General features: G+C 44.5%; 2 protein-coding genes and 1 pseudogene across 2 annotated transcripts; 1 reads left to right on the plus strand and 2 right to left on the minus strand.

Annotated features, from left to right (window-relative positions):
* Window positions 1-1,642: 1,642 nt before the first annotated feature.
* LOC136487984 (uncharacterized) lies at window positions 1,643-5,390 on the plus strand (annotated as a pseudogene).
* Window positions 5,391-6,241: 851 nt separating this feature from the next.
* On the minus strand, window positions 6,242-8,341 carry LOC136487985 (zinc finger BED domain-containing protein RICESLEEPER 2-like). The gene is made up of 2 exons (XM_066485055.1): window positions 7,811-8,341; window positions 6,242-7,669 (listed from the first exon to the last, which is right to left on the minus strand). Exons 1-2 carry the CDS (start codon window positions 8,339-8,341, stop codon window positions 6,242-6,244), a joined length of 1,959 nt encoding a protein of 652 aa, XP_066341152.1.
* Window positions 8,342-12,944: 4,603 nt separating this feature from the next.
* On the minus strand, window positions 12,945-17,243 carry LOC136486208 (UDP-rhamnose/UDP-galactose transporter 4-like). Its single transcript, XM_066483077.1, has 6 exons — window positions 17,071-17,243; window positions 16,344-16,560; window positions 15,127-15,311; window positions 14,846-15,046; window positions 14,130-14,291; window positions 12,945-13,664 (listed from the first exon to the last, which is right to left on the minus strand). Exons 2-6 carry the CDS (start codon window positions 16,471-16,473, stop codon window positions 13,344-13,346), a joined length of 999 nt encoding a protein of 332 aa, XP_066339174.1. The 5' UTR covers window positions 16,474-16,560; window positions 17,071-17,243; the 3' UTR covers window positions 12,945-13,343.
* Window positions 17,244-20,347: the final 3,104 nt, after the last annotated feature.

Consider the following 20,347-nt stretch of genomic DNA (forward strand, 5'->3'; position numbering starts at 1 on the left):
ATCGGCCTTCTCTGAAATCACCACACCACACATGAATGGATGCGATGGAGGTGAAGACCCTGTCAAATTTCTATTGAATGTTTTTTATTTTTTTTGTATCTATTTCTTGCACTAGCTAGTTTTGTACAAAATGCTCTAGGACTGTCTTTTTGGCATATATATATATATATATATATATATATATATATATATATATATATATATATATATATATATATATATATATATATATATATATATATATATATATATATATATATATATATAGGGAGAGACTATTCAGCAGCCGGCTACAAAATAAGTTATTCTGTAGCCACCTCTATTTACCATAATTTTATATACTAATTTACCATAATGTCAATACATATTTACGATAGTTGGGTTACTATAACACATGGGAATATTTACCATAACGTTATAGTAAACCACTTAGTAAGGAGTTACTGTAAATCTCGTAAATTAACATAGTAATTATCGTAACTCAAAGTGGCTACAGAATAAGTTATTCTATGGCCAGCTACAGAATAGTAGTTATATATATATATATATATATATATATATATATATATATATATATATATATATATATATATATATATATATATATATATCAAACATGTATCTGTAAGTGAGAACTATTATTAGCACAATCGATTCTTTGCTTCAGATCTTTCTTTCTTTTTTCTTTTTCTCTTTTTCTTTTCCTTTTCTTTATATTGCTTTATATGTCGGTTATAATAAGGCTGCTGAGAGGGGACAACTGGACAAGCAAGTAACAAGTTCCCTTGCCTAGCCTCTTGTGTAGCTGATGAGGAAACTAGCCCGTACTAACCCATTGGCCCTTGGCTCTGCACCAGCTGTATTATATTGAGGAAAAGAAAACTGAGTGCGTAAGGTTACTGGATCATCTCTTGCCGTCCATATACGTACTATAGCGGCCGGCCATATTCTGCAGCCAGGTATCCTCTTTAATTTACTTGCTTCTTATACCAATATTGATACTTCATGGCTAATACTCCATTGATTATGATCGAGTATGTATATGCATTACGAAAATTAATGAGGAAACATTCACAGTTATATATATGGAGCAACTTTTCTTTTGCCAAATTGAGTAATGGTTTTAACGTATTTACCGTACAAATATATATATCATCAGTAATTAATAGTGTATGCATTGCTATTGTCTTGAGTGCATCGAATTGTCGTGCCAATGGCATTGCCAAAAAAACCATCGGAAGACACTTGAAAACTTGACTTATTATAGAGTGTGTACGTGGTTACAATTTTAAGACTCTATGGGCAGTCCCAACCCTCCTCCAACTAGAAAAGTTTCCATAGCATGTCCTCAAACCCTGATGGGCAAACTGATGATGATCAACTCTCACCAAAGTTGCTCGGTCGTCAGCTGACCCTGACTACGGCATCATAGCTAGCTTTTCCTTTTTTTTTTTCTGTACTAACATATACGTGGGTTATGTACACTCTTTCTTCGGAGTCCATGCTTTTCCTATTTCTTGTTCTTGTTCTTTTTCTGTACAATCTGTGGTCGGCCTCTGTACTGTACGTGGGTGATTCATAGCTGCATCTTACCACGCACGCTCTTTCAGTCACTCTTTCATTGGAGCATCAGAAGGCTGGGATGGATAGGCGGCTCCTCGAAGCGGCCGTATCTGGTGATGCCACAGAAATCATCAAGCAGCTCGCCATTGATGACCCGGGCGTCCTGCTTGGAATGACGCCACAGGGGAACACCTGCCTCCACATCGCCTCCGTCCATGGCCACGAGGGGTTCTGCAAGGACCTCCTAGGCCTAGCGTTGAACCAATCAGCTGTTTCTCTGCTCGCCGCCATCAACAAGGACGGGGAGACGCCGCTGCTCACCGCCGTGACGAGGGGCCGTGACACTTTAGCTTCCGTCCTCCTCAGGTGCTGCCGTGATCGGCAGCTGAGCGGCGAGACGATCCTGAAGCAAGACAAGCGCGGGTGCAACGCGCTGCACCATGCCATCCGCAGAGGGTACAGGGCGCTGGCGCTCGAGCTGATTGAAGCAGAGCCTGCCCTGTCGAAAGCTGTGAACAAATGTTGTGAGTCACCCATGTACACCACGGTGATGAGAGGCTATGGTGATGTCTTGGAGAAGCTGTTGGAGATTCCTGATGCGGCTCATGGGGGAGCCCATGGGTGCAATGCTCTGCATGCTGCCGTGACAAGTGGTAATGCAGGTGAGACCTCACCCTATGCATCGCAATCGTATACAATACAGGATGTGGAATTTATTACTTTCTTCACAGGAACTCGATATATCTCTAGTGCATGGAGTTTGCTATGATACACACAAATAATTGTGGACCGTCTATTTGAATAGCAATTATCACATATTACCTCCTAGATAGAAGGTAATAGGTTATATAAGCAAAGACAAATTTTGCTGTGGGACACTAAAGAAACATGAATTGGCCAGTTCACACCGCAAACGGTTGAATTTACAGGGTACCCTTACAAATTTGTGGTTTTTTATACTAAGACACACTGTACAAATTTCAATTCTTTTAGGTCTTACCTCTTGCAAGGTAACAGGGAGTACCGTAGCGAAGTCCATCTCCAACACTACCTCAGCTTGGTCACCTGTTTCTTGCCTTGATTTCTTTTTCAGCCATGGCCAAAAGGATTATGGTGGCACGTCCAGGGTTAGTCAGACAAGAAAATGAAGATAAGCGTACACCAATGCACCTGGCCGCAATTGGGAACAAGATTGACGTGCTTACAGTCCTGTTGGAACAGGATCAGTCTTTGGGTTATTTCATCTCCACAACCACAGATGCTGCTCCTCTTCTTTGTATCGAAGCATCTCAGGGCAATGTTGGTGTTGCTCGAGAGCTTCTTAGACACTGTCCTGATCCTCCCTACTGCGACGCAACGGGTTCGACATGTCTTCACGTAGCTGTATCATTTGGTCAGGCAGATTTTGTGAGGTTTGTAGTGAGGTCTCCCCAACTTGAGCATCTTGTTAACTTGCCCGATAACAATGGAGAAACTGCTCTGCAACTCGCAGCCAGAATCAATGACACTAACATGGTCGCTCTTTTACGGTTCAACCTTAATTCAAGTATCAACGCAGAGCCTTTCACATCGGTGCGTATGGTTTATCCGTATATATCTGTCTCTGTTTGTATCATATCAGCTGATCGAGCTGTTCGTCCTCAGGTGATGCCTGCCGGGCCGACTCCTGGAAGCAGCAGTATGTGGTCATGTCGCAGAAATGAGGCACCTGTATCTGAATGTTCCGGGCGTGCTCTTTGGAACTTGGAACCACTCCTCAGGGGAACACATGCCTCCACATCGCTGCCATCCATGGCCACGAGGTGTTCTGTAAGGAGGCCGAGGCTCTGAAGCCGTCACTCCTCGCCGCCGTCAACTCGGATGGCGAGACCCCTCTGCTCGCCGCCGTGGCCAGCGGCCGTGTCTCTGTAGCTTCTGCTTTGCTCAGGTGCTGCCGTGATCATCAGCTGAGCGAGACGATCCTGAAGCAAGACAAGCAAGGACACAACGCGCTGCACCACGCCATACGCTGCGGGCACAGGGAGCTGGCGCTGGAGCTGATAGAAGCAGAGCCCGCCCTGTCGCATGCTGTGAACCAGTACGGCGTGTCACCCATGTTCATCGCAGTGATGCGAAACTGTGAGGACGTCGTCGACAAACTCTTGCAGATTCCAGACTCTGCTCATGGGGGAGCCTACGGGTGCAATGCTCTGCATGCTGCAATGAAAAACGGAAATTCAGGTGTGACCTGCCGATAGATCTAGTATATATCTGGCAAACTAAAAACTACACACAAGAGAGCAACGTTTTTCTTTTTTCTTTTTTTTACCAATAAAACTCATGTAACTAACCGTACGTCCTTACTGCCTTGATTTGCAGCCGTTGTTGAAAAGATTGTGGAGGCACGTCCTGGGTTGGCCAGAGAAGAAGACAAGAGTGTTTGCACTCCAATGATGCTGGCTGTACTTTGGGGGCAAGATTGACGTGGTAAGCGTATTGTTGGAACACGATCGGTCTTTAGGGTACCTCGTCTGCACAGCAGGTAACCCTCTTCTTGTCTGTGCTGCATTTCGTGGCCATGTTGGTGTTGCTCGGGAGCTTCTTAAACACTGTCCAGATGCTCCGTACTGCAAACCGAATGGCTGGACATGTCTGCACGAAGCTGTAGTTCAACAGCATCAGGACTTTGTAAATTTTGTCCTGGACTCGCCGCAGCTTCACAAACTCATTAACACGCGCGCGCGAAATCTGGACGGGAGTACTGCTCTCCATCTCACAGTCCGAAAGTGCAATCCCAGTATGGTCGCTGCTCTATTGCTTCATAAAGACATGGACGTCACAGTGCATAACAACAGTGGTGACCCAGCAATCTGGAAATTATCTCAAGCCACCGACCATAACAAGACTTCAAACTGGGTGCGTATGTTTTCTCAGCAATCTGGAAATCAGTATGCATGCAATCTTCTGCGCTGCCATACTTTTCTCAGACTAGCAGCTAGTCATTTGCATCAATTATTAGTACCTATTTTTATTTTTAGAAAATAAGGAAATTGTATATGTTCCATGATGCTAAGCTAATGATATATGGCAATCATCAATTCTATGAAATCCTCAACTATATATACTTTGCCCAGATTTTTGTCAAGCTTGTACATGTTGTTACTTGTTGTACATCTGCGCAAGTTTGCTTTGTGGATGAGGAATAATATAGTAGGCTTGGACCTCACTATGGTCTATTATGAAAATTCTGGGAAAATATGATTGAGTAGTAATGGTGTGAGGATCGCCTCCCATCAATTAACTAACTATAAATAGTCTTCCATCGACTATAATTAGCTAGATAACCAACTAAATCGGTCATCCCAGTACACTACCTAAATAGTGTACTACATATCCGACCTTCATCCAGGATCACGGCACAAAGGAACATCACAACTTACGTCAAGTTCATAACAACATTAAAAGGGCAAATTAAGTTTACAATATGTTGTTCCAAACTTAGTCATCACACAACATTCAAAGTACAAGCATAAGTCTTTGAAACAAATTCAACGTAAGTTTTTTATACAAGCTCATGTTTGTGCCAATGCCATGAACTTTACATCGCACATGGATCATCTACCACTCTTGGTCCTCAGAGAACTCAGGTCTGCGCGGCCATCTGTCCCACCGCCTACCCCCTGTCCCCGCCACCTCCTTCCTTAGTTCTAGCCACGGCGTCGTACGTCATGCACGTTGCTCAGTTAGCGGCACACTCATGCTTCGAGCTCGAGCTGTCCTGTCCTGACCTGACTACTCATATTCCCTCTGTGTTTGATCCAATCCGCCACTGTGATCCGCCGTACTAACCTGACTACTCATATTTGCATGTGGGCTCATTTGTAATAAGTGGCTACATTCCATTTCGTTTTTACTCTGCATCCTAGCTGCTCCCATCAGCCTTTTTTCTTCCTCACGAGCCAACCCGCGATCTCATGCACCATGTCTATGCCAACACCACCCCATCTAACATCCTCCCTCCCTCTTGCTTTCTCCTGTCGATGGCCACCTCACCAAGTTTTCTTCCTTCCTGGCCTACCCCGACCTAATCTTTTCCAAATGGGCCGCCCGGCCCGGCACGGCACGGCACGGCGAGGCACGGCGGCCCGCCGTGCCGTGCCTGTTAGTGCCACCGTGCCTAAGTGGCAGCCCAGGTACGGCACTATGGAGGGGAAACCGTGCCGTGCCGTGCCAGCAGGCACGGTGGCACGCCAGTGCCCGTGCCGGCCCAGGCACTAACACATTTTTAACCCAAGTTCATCAGCACAAGTGCACAACTTAACTAGTCAGGAAAACACAGCAAACACACAGAGTTAAGAAAATAGAAATATATTTGGAGCATGTGCAATGGCTGCCTCATTAAAAACCTGCTAGGTAAAACTCACCCTTGTGAGAAACCCTAGTCAGGAAAAGAGTATAGCCTAGCTCCATTAAAGTTCAATGTTCTTACATCATTGTCCAAGTCCAAGTTCTCATATTACAGAGCCAAGTTCAAGCTAAATGTAAAGACTAAACTAATAAAGATATGCTTCAAGCTTTAAGTTCAAGCTCCCAGCTGGCCAGCTGTAAAAGAAGAACAGAGTTAGCATTAGGAGCACTGATCAGTTAGCAAAAGAAGAGGAGGAAGTTAGGGTTGTGATTTACCTTGGCGGCCGGGGCACTAATCAAGATAAAGCTCTTCAAATGTTTCCTCCAGCTCCGGGTCCTCCACATTGTGTTGCAGCCTTGCCTCCGCCAACTCCCAGTCCTTGACACAGGTGAGCCACTCCACCGTCTCCGGCTTCAGCCTCCTCCGCCGCTCCTCGATGATCCTACCAGTCATACTAAACGTAGATTCTGAAGATATGGTAGACACAGGAACAGTTAAAACATCTTTAGCCATGATGGACAGCACTAGATATGTCAGTTTGTGCTCATGCCACCATTTCAAGATGTCAAATGAATCATCCAACTGGCTAACAGTGTCACAATCCAAGTATGAGACAAGTTCAGAAGCATTAGAAGCTGTAGAAGTAGCAGCATGCAGCAAAGCAGTAGCAGATGTATCTCTAGACAAATTAAGAGAGGAATGCAACAGTGAAGTACCCCCACCAGAAGGACTAGGTGTATCATCATCATAAATTTCATCCCAAGCAGACCTTTTCTTACCAGACAGGTTTTGAGGGACAGTCCTCCTCAACCTAACAGCTCCATATTTCTCCTCATACTTATTGAAAACATCAGTAAGCCTAGCTCTAGTGCCAACCTGGTAAGCACTGTAATCTGTACTGGTAAGGTTCATCAACTTCCTCAGCACTTTTGCAAAACTCTTCATTTTAGCTCTAGGGTCCAAGATGAATGCAAAAGAATAGAGCAAAGGTATGTCCCTCCAATATTTATTATATTTGTCTATCATAGGTTGAATCACATTTCTCAGGTGAATGTCATTACTATAATTGTTCAGGTGTATAGCAATCTTAACCAGATAATGAAGCATAAGTGGAGATGTAGGATAGTAAACACTAGACAATGCAACAGTAGCATCATAGAACAGTTCAAGAAACACAAATACTTTTTCAGCAACAACCCAATATTCTTCAGTTAGAAGCAACTCACTATTCTCACCTCTAGGATAATTGGCATGTATGAAAGTAGTGAAAGGATCTTTGTGAGAAAGCAAAGTCTTAAGCATTAGATATGTAGAGTTCCACCTTACATCCATGTCCAACTGAAACTTTCTAGGCCTAACACCCGCTGCAATGCAAAGTCTTTTGTATGTTGTAATCCTCTGATTAGATGAGTTTAAAAATGATATTGCAGTTCTAAAAACTTCAATCAAAGGTTTAAGATAATTAAGTGCCTCTTTGACAATCAGGTTGATTATATGGCATGCACAACGCTGATGCAAGAACATAGTACTAACAGCAGATTCAGGTTCAGGATGTCTTGGATCCTCTACAGGTACCTCAAGACCAAGATATTTAGACAAAATAGGTCTAAGTTTTTGCATGGCAGAAACATTAGATGAAGCATTGTCCAAAGTAACAGCAAACACTTTTTCAGCAACACCATAATCACCAAGAACAGATGCAACTCTATCAGCAATGTTCTGTCCATTATGGGAACAATCAATAAGCACAAGACCAAGCACCCTCTTCTCTAGTTGTCAATCAGGGTTTATGTAATGAGCAACAACACTAAGGTAGTCTTCTTTGGCTTTGACAGACCATATATCAGAGGTTAGGCACACATAATTAACAGAATCAGAAGCAAGTAGCTCAACAAGTTTAGCCTTTCTATCAGAAAACATTTTGGCTAAGTCTCTAGTGGTGGTTTGTGTAGAGACTGCCTGAAACTTAGGATTATGAGCATTACAGATGTATTCCTCAAATGCAGCAGATTCACAAAAGCTTATAGGAACATCTACCCTAGCAAGCAATCGACAAAGTTCAGTACGAGCACGCATAGGACAGTAATCCCAATTATGTATAGAACCATCAGGATTAAAAGAGATCTGAGACTGACTAAAGCTCCTAGTTTTCTCTTGCCTAACATCACATTTATCCCTGTGACGACGGAGGTGGCCAGTGCCAATTGCAGATCTACCAGAATACTGCTTTTTGCAATGGATGCAGACAGCGCCATACCTGACCTTCTTACCTTTGGGACCCATCTTGAACAGCTTCTTGAAGTCAAGCCACACATCAGAGGTACAGGGACGTGATACCTGGTCGTCGGCATTTGTGGGGGATATACCCCTGGGTACCACAAGATGGTACATGGGCCACACCATCCGAGGTGGCCTGGCCCGTAAGATCAAGGCGTACACATCAAGATTACAAGTTGTACTAGATATTGTAATAGTACCAAATTAGATACTTTACTTGTAACCTTGTCTCTTCGGAGTATATAAGGAGAGACAAGGGTCCCCTAGAGGACAAGTTAATCTGTATACATCTCGATACAATACACCAAAGACACAGGACGTAGGGTATTACGTCGATCAGACGGCCCGAACCTATCTAAATCGCTATCTCTGCGCCTTGTGTCACCATCTGGTTCCTGATTACACGCATCCTACCGATAATCTACCACCACGGGCACCCCCCTCGGTGGACTGCCGACCATATTTCGTCGACAGTGGCGCGCCAGGTAGGGGTCCCCTTTAGGGGTCGTGCGCGTTGATCCATGGTGAACTAGATGGAATTTTCTTCACCAACAACGTTAGCCGCAACCCAGCGACGTTCTTCGGCGGACTACGCCGATCAAGCCCCGGTGCCAAACGCAACTCGCAATAGCGCTTTGAGCGTGCGGTGGCGGGTGTCCTTCGGCAACAACAACTATGGTCTACAACCAGACTAGCCACGCTTCCTGCACGAGCCATCTTGGCAGATCGGATCCAGCAAGATATGGCTATAGAGCTCGGAGTACTCAGCGGCGCCAAGCGTGGACCAGCCGACAAGATCCCAGAGCAAATCCAAGATGTATCTCATGTGGAGCATGTACACCAAGCAATTAACGACAGAAGAGCGCCCACGTACCTCATTGGTTGGACATGCAAGCAATCAGCACTCACGCATTCTGCAAGATCCAATCGGCTACTAGGAGTCATACTGCATGATAGCATGCACGATGCCTTGATCTCCGTAGCCTCCCGATGACGTGATGATCTACACCACCATGCAAGGCTAATTTAATTGCTCGTATGGGTGTATGTACACATACGTACAGCATATACGTGCACGAATGATGCAAGCCTGCACGCGCCCATAATGAGCTAAGTCATGTTTCTATTTTTAGATTAAGCATTCTATTGCGTGTCGTATGCTTCTACCATCTGCTTCATGATTATCTGTAGCTTCCATGGCGGTAGGACTAGCAGCGTACTTCGATCTCGATGGGCAGAGGCAAGACGACGCCAAGTTTGGAACAGAAGAACGATGGTTTTGCACCGAACGATGCACAACCGTCCAAGCAAGCCATGCGTTGAGTCGTCAAGTGAGCCGTCGGCGAACCACGCCGAGCCATCAAGCGAGTCACGTCGAACCAAGCGAGCCATCAAGCGAGTCACGTCGAACCAAGCGAGCCGCTAAGCGAGCCACGCCGAGCTCCGACCACGTCGACCGCGACCACGTCGACCACATCCCGAGTAGCTCCGCCGAGCTCCGACCACATCGACCGCGACCACGTCGACCACATCTCAAGCAGCTCCGCCGAGCTCCGACCACGTCGACCGCGACCACGTCGACCACATCCCGAGTGGCTCCGCCGAGCTCCGACCACATCGACCACCAGACCACGTCGCAATGATGATCGCCGCGAAGAACGGCGCTACGACAACCACGACCACCGTCGTGACGACAAGTCGGAAAGCTCGAGGACCGGACAACTTTATCGCTATCGACCAGATTTCTATCGAAAGATAAGTACACTTCTAATATTTATATTTAACACAATTTTCATTACGACGTTTCTCCACAACGTCCTCGTCATGGTTATTCTTCAAATAACGTTTGTCCATGTATACAATCTTAAATATAACATACAGCTATACTTAATGCAAATCCTCGACCAGTCATGTTGACGCTCGATGTCTCCAGAAAAGGCCCTGTCTCCGGCTCCTCCCTACACGTGCACGAGCGTCTGCCCTCTGCGTTATGGGTGGTCGGCAGCGGCTCCTTAGCGACGCTTTGTTCTTCCTACACGTGCACGGGCTCCGCGCCCCGCGTTATGGTTAACGGGCTAACTAGGGCTGGAGACTCAGCTACATACTAACTGGTCGGTCGGTTTATATTAAGTATAAACACAAACTTCACATTAACACTGATGTTTACAAAGCACCAACTGCTTTATCACATCATGCTCATTTGCAAATGACTGCTAAGCGTTGTTTCTTCACCGCTGATTTTTCTCCATAATTTATTATTTTGTACATCATGTACTACCATTCTGCATATTTATCTACAGGAATTTTGAGCTATGCTCGAGGACTTCGTCGCTCGCTCCTCGACCTTCGCTCGGGGACTGCCTCGATCACTCTCCGACCACGGCTCGGGGACTTCGTCGCTCGCTCCTCGACCTTTGCTCGGGGACTGCCTCGATCACTCTCCGACCACGGCTCGGGGACTTCGTCGCTCGCTCCTCGACCTGTGCTCGGGGACTGCCTCGACCGCTCTCCGACCACGGCTCAGGGACTTCGTCGCTCGCTCCTCAACCTGTGCTCGAGGACTGCCTCGACCGCTCTCCGACCACGGCTCGGGGACTTCGTCGCTCGCTCCTCGACCTGTGCTCGGGGACTGCCTCGACCACTCTCCGACCACGGCTCAGGGACTTTGCGTCTCGACTACATGTGACTGGCAACTCGCATACAGTTGGAATATTTTTTCTCACTTGGACCTTGCTACAAGGCTCATACCTCGCCTTCTAGCAAGCTCGGGGACTACATCGGTACGATGCACCTGTCGGTGCATCTCGTATCGGCTGTACGACGATTGGATTCTCAACTTAATTGGGAATTCTTTTTAGACCCTGGCACCACGTGCCTACGTCACCTACTACTAGGCTCGGGGACTAAGTGGGCACACTTCACCTTGCGGTGAATGTGCTTGTTTTTCGACCACTACGCCTCTGATGATCAAAGATGCTACGCTTCAAGACGCACTTACATTTCTTTTTAGAAATACAAGTGGGCACACTTTCCGAGACGGAAATCTTTTTCTTTCTTCTTAAGAGCACCATACATTCTTCGGACAACCTACTTCTCCGGCGACAACGGTGGTCGGAGATGTCAAGAACTCAAGCCTCACTGTTCGGAGAAGGTTAAAATGACGTGTCGCATCAGAATACATGGTGCTCGGGGACTAGCTGTGGGGGATATACCCTCGGGTACCACAAGATGGTACATGGGCCGCACCATCCGAGGTGGCCCGGCCCGTAAGATCAAGGCGTACACATCAAGATTACAAGTTATACTAGATATTGTAATAGTACCAAATTGGATACTTTACTTATAACCTTGTCTCTTCGGAGTATATAAGGAGAGACAAGGGTCCCCTAGAGGACAAGTTAATCTGTATACATCTCGATACAATACACCAAAGATACAGGACGTAGGGTATTACGTCGATCAGACGGCCCGAACCTGTCTAAATCGCTGTCTCTGCGCCTTGTGTCACTATCTGGTTCCTGATTACACGCATCCTACCGATAATCTACCACCACGGGCACCCCCTCGGTGGACTGCCGACAATATTTCGTCGACAGCGTTCTCATCTTGTTCGCCGCCTTGGTCCTCTACTCCATCACCACCTTCAACGTCGATCGGATCACTGGCTCCACCTCCAGATCCACGCCCGAAGAGCTCTTCTACCTCCTCGTCGCCCATGTCGTCGTCTTCGTCTTCTCTAGGGAGCTCGCGCAACCTCTCGGACTCCTCATGGTACGCAGACAAGGCAGCCTCGACTGTCTCTTCAGAGGGGGGCCGGGGAGGCATCGCCACTGGCCTCAAACGGCTGCACAAGTGCACATGAGCAAGAAGAAGTAGATCATTAGATCAAGATTCAAGAACAAGAAGAAGATGGTCAAGATCAAGAACTAAAGAAAGAACAAGAACGGTTAGGGTTAGGGTTTACTGCAGATTCTTACCTCAACGACGCCGGCGACGTAGACGGAGCTCGGAGCAGCTGCGAATCAGCGAATCTGAAGAAAGAAGAAGAAAAAGATCAGGAAGAGAAAGCATCTTCCGTGCCGAAGCTGCCGGAGGGCGAGAAGAAGATGGGTGCTCTTACCTGCATCTTCGGAGCCCCGGAGCTGCCGTAGGGCGAGAAGAAGAGGTGGGGACGGCGGCAGGTCGCCGTCGCCCGTCGGAGTCGTCCCGCGCCGTCGGAATCGGAGAGGAGAGACAGAGAGAGCGAGAGGAGAGTGCGGCGGGGGAGGGCGAGAATGATTTAGGGTTTAGGGTGCGAGGGGGCCTGGCCCATTTGAAAAACTATACCCCGACCTCACCAAGCTTGCACGTCAACAAAACTGCCTTTGAAAACACCCCAAAGGGAAATTCATACGGTTTTCAATATCTCAAGCGATAAAATACCTAGTTTCCTTTGAAGAGGTGAACTAGATGAACGCTACTAGTCGAGGGGTTAAATAAACTTTTTTCTTATACTCATCTAATAGAACCTTAGTGGTACAGGAAGCCATAGTTGCACACATTAGTCAGTTGAATGAAACACCCAAAAATGCTGTGCTCTTATCCTGCAAATTCCAAGCCAGCCCATCACAACACGAATCCAGGTCGATCCAAGACCATGTAGCGAGCGGCACCAACCCTGACCTTCCCAGCTCCGAAAACTACACAAATTTTCGAAACATTCAGAAGAAAAACAGCATTTTCTAAGATTTAAATTATATTCAGTTCAGCAGATCCAGTCTTTCATTTTGATTAATCGCTTACTGCAACTCAAAACTTCCTACAGTACATCCCCACGAAATACAAAAGAGTATGTTCCTCAAACAACTGCACTATATATTCGATAAAAACTGTCTTGAAGCCTCGTAAACCATGTTGTATTTCTCCTCACTGCAAATGATTCAGAGCGCCCAAAAAAATTGAAGCTTTACAGTATACCTGTAACTATAACAATCCTGAGTTTCTAGATGGGACGAGTTTGTCTCCTGCGTCAAACACAAGGCAGAGTTCCCAATCTGTGATACTTGCGTCACCTCACCAGAAATTTAACCTCGGAACGAAAAATTCCCCATCTAAGTTGCAGTCAGATATAGCAAGACTATTTCTCGGTACCCGCCTTTTCTTCTGAACTTCCCTTGAGACTTGCAGACCTCACCGGCAGGATGCTGCGCCGCTCTTTGCCGCCTGGTTTAGCAGATGCATTTCCGTACCATATCATTCCAAGAACAGCCAGAACCATCCCAAGGACTACCTGAAGATTCAGGCCCTCCTTGCCAAAGAAAAGGAACCCAAGGGACAGAACAAGTACGGTCTTCATGTGGCCTAGGACTTGGAAGGATACAGCAGAGAACCGCCCAATGCAGATGAATTGGCTCAGATTAACACCAATGGCGATGAAGCATGAGAGTGCCAGGAAAAACTGCAGAATCAGGGACATGATATGGTAAGGACACTATGAGTTACTAAGTTATGGTTGCTAAGTTATTGCTAACAGGTCAATAAGTAAAATGGAGGAATTTCAGCAACAAGAACAAACGAAATCAATGAAAAATTGTGGATGTTTTTTGCATAACATTCACGAGACTGTGTGATGATCTTATAAATCATCACAGTATTGCAAATTCTCGACCAGATAAAATGCCAGCTAATCACCATTTTACCCAAAGACTTAGCCTTAGATAGGAGTGCTTGGAAAACAGCTATTCACGTGCCTGAACCTTGATTGCTTCTGCTGGGTTTCAACTCTAGCCTACCCCAACTTGTTTGGGACTTAAAGGCTTTGCTGTTGTTGTTGAAGCAAACAGATATACAAATCATAAACAGAACCAGAAGCATAAACTGTCATGATCACAGAGATAGAAACATTGTTATAGACTGTCCTTACCAGAGAAAGAGATGAGAAACTGAAGTGATCCACCCTTTTGCCTGTCAACAAGTAATCTACAAATGGTCCCACTAGCAGGAGTGACCCAGCTTGGGCTGGAGCAGTGTGGCCCAGGAGGTTGAATGAGTTCAGAGAGTACTTGCGTTGGAGAAAATGGACGTACTGCAGAAGGAGCAGAAATAAGAATGAGTCTAAACTGTATCCCGTTTATTGGGTACAGGACAAGGCCAAAGTCCAAATAGAACGATTTCTGAAAATGTGGGGTACCAAGAGCAATAGAATAGTAGTAAAAAGCCAAAGTTGTGGAATCAAATGATATCACATGTTCAACATTTGGGAAATGGAGTTATAACTTGTGTAAAGAACAATATATCAGTGGCATCATGATTCATGAGCACATTTATTAAGTCTGACAGTCCAAATATGGAAAATACCAAGTATGGCCATGGTGAGTGGCAATTCATAATCTCTAGAAAAAAAGGAGCTATATCCTAAAGCAGCAGGAACAGCAATGAATAATTTGACAACTGCTAGTTATTGATAATTTTGCAGAATAAACAAGTATCATTGTCACTACAGTGCCATATTGTCCTTTGAAAAGGCTCAAAGTGTGCGGCAACAGACTTGCAGCTAATTGTAAACAGAAGGGGGTAGTAAGCAATCTTAGAGGTTAGGTGATGTATGAGAAATCTGCATACAAAGGTGCTAAAACTTACGTATTGTTGCAAAGCTGTGCTCCAAACAGCTATGACAGCCGCAATTAGACCTCTTGCATTCACACTGACATCAGTAACCGTGCAGACTGCAACTCCTATAAGCACGACCATTATGCTCAGCTTTGTGTCCCGGGAATAATGTACATGATCAAAGACAACCTCCAGAAGACATGATGCAGGTATCATGCACAACTTTGCTATCTAAGCAAGGGAATAGAATGAATTTAGTTGTTAACAATTTAAGGTTGCATAGTATAGTAGCTACTAAAAATTTCACCAACCTGATAAAAACCCACAGAGTTCCACATCAAGCTCACATTCATCCCAACAATTGACAAGTTCGAAAATATCACAAATTTAACTAGATCTGATAGGGGTAAGTGGGACGGCTGGCTCAGGCCAAACCATCGAAATACGATAGTCATCAAGGTAGTAGTCACAAAATGAAGCCCAGTTAATGTCGTGGCTGAAAAAAAAAACGAAAAGGTAATTAATAACATGACAGGAGATATATCCATGTTCTCATCCATGCACAGATTGTTGAGAATGTGCAGAAATATGATAGAATCTGCAACCACCTAACATACAGTAAGAAATTACATATGCGCATATTTCAATTGCTTCCACTAATGCCATGAAGGTTCAATTAGCAGATACACTACCAGTTTTGCCAAGGAAGTGTACAAGAGGGTAGCCAGGTAGGTTTTAGTTTCTGCAGAAACCTCAAATAGCAAGAGCAATTTATAACTCCACAATTATTCTTCGGCATTAACAAAGCAAATCTGGTTATTACTTTGTATTTGCAATAAAAATTTTGTTCACAGAAGAGCGTACATCATTTCAAATCGAGGTACGAACCCCTTTCATTTATTTAAACAAATTTTGGTAGGAAATTTGCGTTAGCAACATTAAAACCACTTAAAATCCATAAGATGTCTCTGTCAGTTCTCCAAATGTACACTGCATAAGAAAAATGCATGTGGCTTCCAAAATTAAATAGACCAACCATCACCACGCTCAGCAAAAATCCACCATGATAATACTGATGAAATTATGCCTACAACAGTCCGGAATACAGCACGACATAATAGCACTCAGTAGCCAGAAACACAAGAACTAGAGACCAAAGGTGATAGTCAAATGTACTGTTTAAGCAAATTTTGGCAGGAAAATTGCATTAGAACACCATTAAAACCACTTAGAATCCATACGATGTCTGTCAGTTCTCCAAATGTACTGTATATAAGAAAAATGCATGATGTGGATTCCACAATTAAATAAGATCAACCATCACAATGCTCAGCAAAAATCCATCAGTATAATACTGATTGATGCAGATATGCCTAATACACTCAGTCTGGAATCTGGCAATCGCATAATAACAGAATACAGCACAACATAATATCACTCAGTAGCCAGAAACACACGAACTAGAGACCGAAGGTGAAAGGCAGAAGTATGATAAATAAATCCCTGGACAAGCAGAGCACAGGCATACCAAAACTGAACCCATACGTAGCCATCAGCGCCTTGTTGACCATGATGATTCCAACCGATGTGGTGACATTGAAACTCCACGCTGCGAAGTCGAGGGCAGCTTTCTTGTCTGATTTCTTCAGAGTGCTCATCTCCACTTGCACGGCTTCAACTCAACGCTCGCTGGATTACACTCTCCGAGAGACCGATGGTATGGGATCCAGGGATCCAAGCTTGAACTGCAGATAGCGAGGTGATAAATCATAAGTGAAGTGAGATGTAACCAGCCAAGTCCACCCAGCAAAGCAAGCATAAACATCAGATATGGGAGCAGTACTGTCATCACAGGTTTTGAGCAGTGGGTGTGAGATTTCCGGCAAAGGTCCGTCAGGTAACTACAAGGATGGATTTCCCACGCCCCCTCCATCCAAGTGGAGGATCCAGGACCAAAATCTAGGAGGGGCGGTGCGCTGGCCGAATCCGCACTCGTCTAAGATTGAAACGGGCACTTACCTCCTACTGAGGCATCGCAGAGCAGAGGCCACGGGATCTGACTGAGACCCCCCCCCAGAAGGAAACGACTCGCGACAACCACGCACACACGCGCTGCGTCTGGGCGGCGAGGCGAGCAGGCAGCCGCCGGGCGCCGTACTGCCTGCCGCCAGCGGTGCGTAAGGCGAGCAGGCGAGCCCCGCGTGTCACCGCCGGCGCCGCGGAGGGGAGGGGACGAGGAGAGGGGTTGCGGTTACCTGCGCCTGCGCTTGCTGGCGGGCGGGCCTCTCCGCGCCCGCGGTTGTTGCTCCGGCGATGCGGAACGGCGCTGCTCCTCCTCCGGCGTCCCGATCTGTGTGATTCGGGTGGGGAGGGGTGGTGCCTGCCTGCCGTCCCGTGTCGGAGGGGAGCGCTGCGGTGTGGTGTGAGATGTGAGGGAACTGGTGTTTGCTCCTCTAGAGCTTTTCGGTATTTATTTATTTATTTTTGCCTCACGCAACGGGCCCACACACAGCTTCCCAGATCTCTGCGGTGGGACCCTGCTTCTGTCTGGTTTATATTCGTCTCCTGCAATTCATTCATTCAACTGAAAACTGACCAACTTCTCGGCTGATTGAGATTCGCCATGATTTCGGCATTTCGCTCTCACGTAAAAGTGAGTGACACAAACGGAAGTGCTTGCCCATCACATGTACCACGCTGATCTCTCTGTCCAAAATAGAAAAAGATTGCAATGCTAGATTTGAATCAGATCAGATTTTTTTTTCCCAACTTTAAGAAATTAATACCAGCATTCTTGTGGCCTACTATATGCCTTGTTTAAGTTGAAACGGAATAGCCTCTGTGACTTGAGGGTATCATCTGTAGTACACAGGACATCAGTCTAGTCTAATTTGCTGGGTCTGTGTACTTTTGTTCCGATACTTATTATAGCAGGCAGCGAAGGCAAGTACATTGCTAGACGCCAACGGTCTTATACAATGTCATTTATGATTTTTTTAATAATGTGAAGGAAAAAGAGAAGGAAGAGAGAAGAGATTGTTGTTTAATGGAACAACCATCTTATGAGCTGAAATCTAGGACTATGAGACAAACTAATATACCATTTGTATAAGTTATTGTTGTTATGCAACTCACTACTTTGCTTTTATTCTATACATAAACTAGGAAAAATTATGAGTTATTGCGAAACAACTTAAAAAGCAATCATTATATGCTATCTATTAAGTTAAGTTGTATTAAAATTATGTGGCACTATATGAGACCGCCGACGAGACAACGCTAATATACTTGTCATAAGGCTAGCTCTTAATTAAGTCATCATAGTAGTCAACAAAATCATTTGTAGTGTATTGCGAATATATAGGACAAAAATGACGACAATTCCAACATCGTCAATAAACAAACTGGAGCTTTGCCAGGACAAAATAATAATAATAACAAACAAACAGACTGGAAAACTGTACGTGAAAAAGGATTGTGACTTTGCCAAGAACGTCGTCAACAAACAACCAGACTTGCCAAAAAAAAACAGAAATATATATAATTTTGTCTGTCAAATTAGGACACGCAGTTTGGACATATATATCTCGAATTAGAATGCACGCCAAGTCGATGCCAGCCTATAATATACTCCCTCCGTTCCAAATTATAAATCACTTTGACTTTTTTTTTCATCCATTTTGCTATGCAACTAAAAAAATAAAAACGACTTATAATTTAAAACGAATAAAGTATATATATATATATATATATATATATATATATATATATATATATATATATATATATATATGATGACCATGATCTTAATGCAGGGGCAACAGGGCAGGGGCAGCCTCTCCTTCATACCACAAGTTACCCATCTCAATCAACTGAACATGATGCTAGCTACATACTTTCTGATATACTGTATCACTCAACATGCATGTCGTCGTGGTACAACAATAATAATCATTCATATTTTTAGCTTGTGGCCTTCCAACAACGTTGCTTCTGAGTTGTAGCACAACTTATTATTATGTACGTACGTACGCGTTCTCTCTCTCTTTGTTCCTCAATTAAACTATATATGATCATTACAGAATCTCTTTGGCATATGCGTGACTAGTTTATTTATTATATTATAAGCAGTAGCAACGTTCACCCTGTTCGTTTAATCATATCAGTCATGCTTATCAATCATGATACAGTATTTTTCTCTCACAATAAAATAGCATCAGCTAGCTTATAAGCCACAGGGGTAGTTCGGCTGGTAAGAAAACCAGCGGAATTTTACTGTGCATGTCTAGTTTTCACTGTTCACTCTCTCACAAATTCCTCCAGATTCATCCCGCTCCTATAAACAAGGCCACACAAACAATCAAGCGAACAGATGTGTCGGTGCAGTGCAGGTACCTTCGTCGAATATATCTATCGTTGCTTACTTACAGTTTATAACGGGACGGCACATGATGAGATGATCACTAAACTGCCGTCTCTTCACTGCAACCGCATTTGTGTGTGTGTGTTTTCTTTTTCTTTTCTTTTTTAATTGAGGAAACTGCAACCGCACTTCGGCACGGGGGCCTTGGACCCGCCCAACGAGGAAGAAGGCTGTAAATGGGCCGCTGCCTCACCCTCCAAACGGACCAAACCCAAATGAGCCCACGCGCCGCGCCATGGGCACCACCCGTTCGCTAAAACTGGAATCCAAACAACCCCTCAGAAGCATCAGGCGCTAGGGCTCCGAGCAAGTTGACACTTGACACCCACTGCCCACTTGTCTTCTCTCCCCGGCATAAGAAAAAGTAATACTTCTGTTTTTCAAAAAAAAAAGTATACTTCTAGTTTCAATGCTAAATTAAGCAATACTCAGTTTTCTCAAAACTTTTACATATACTATATAAATAAATATTGATGATATTAAATAATGAAATAAGCACCATTAACTTTATCATGAAATATATTTTTATAATATATTTATTTGGGATCATAATTGTTAACCCTATTTTTAATAAATTTAATTAAATTTAGAATAATTTACTGGTAATATATATATGTATATATATATATAAAGTAATGATTTACAGAAAGCGTTTTTTTTAGAAAAAAAAACGGTTGGGATGCTATATGGCACCAAGCCACCTCGTCTTAGACGATAGCTCCGTCACCGAGTACTTGTAGTGTTTGGTTGGGCGTACATGGATGAATGGGATGGACCGTGGGTTACGAATGAGACAGGTGAGGATGAGATGGTACGTGTTGATTGTTTGGTTACCTGTACATGATGACACATGATTTTTGTTTGGTTTGCTGTATGAAATGGTATGATTCAGTACAAGATCATGTTTGGTTAGTTGTATGGGTCCATCCAAACATTTTACATAATATGTATAAGTTTGGATTTGACGAAGAGAATATAATCGATCTGCGCTCATATATATTATGAAGGGTAAAGTATAATTTACACCCTCCAACTATCGCCAAAGTATAGATTTCAACCTCGAACTTCAAAACCGGATAACTTTGACCCTCCAACTCTTGAAAAAGTTC

The sequence above is a fragment of the Miscanthus floridulus genome, chromosome 10, assembly GCF_019320115.1.
Source record: "Miscanthus floridulus cultivar M001 chromosome 10, ASM1932011v1, whole genome shotgun sequence".
Taxonomy (NCBI): Eukaryota; Viridiplantae; Streptophyta; class Magnoliopsida; order Poales; family Poaceae; genus Miscanthus; species Miscanthus floridulus.

Coding starts and splice junctions, on each gene's coding strand:
- LOC136487985 (XM_066485055.1), bottom strand. CDS start 8,341: ATGTACCATCTTGTGGTACCCAGGGGTATATCCCCCACAAATGCCGAC. Junction 7,670..7,810: donor CTTCTGATTCTGTTAATTAT/GTGTGCCTAACC, acceptor CATAATGGACAG/AACATTGCTGATAGAGTTGC.
- LOC136486208 (XM_066483077.1), bottom strand. CDS start 16,473: ATGAGCACTCTGAAGAAATCAGACAAGAAAGCTGCCCTCGACTTCGCA. Junction 15,312..16,343: donor TACGTATGGGTTCAGTTTTG/GTATGCCTGTGC, acceptor TTTTTTTTTCAG/CCACGACATTAACTGGGCTT. Junction 14,292..14,845: donor GCACAGCTTTGCAACAATAC/GTAAGTTTTAGC, acceptor CTCCTTCTGCAG/TACGTCCATTTTCTCCAACG.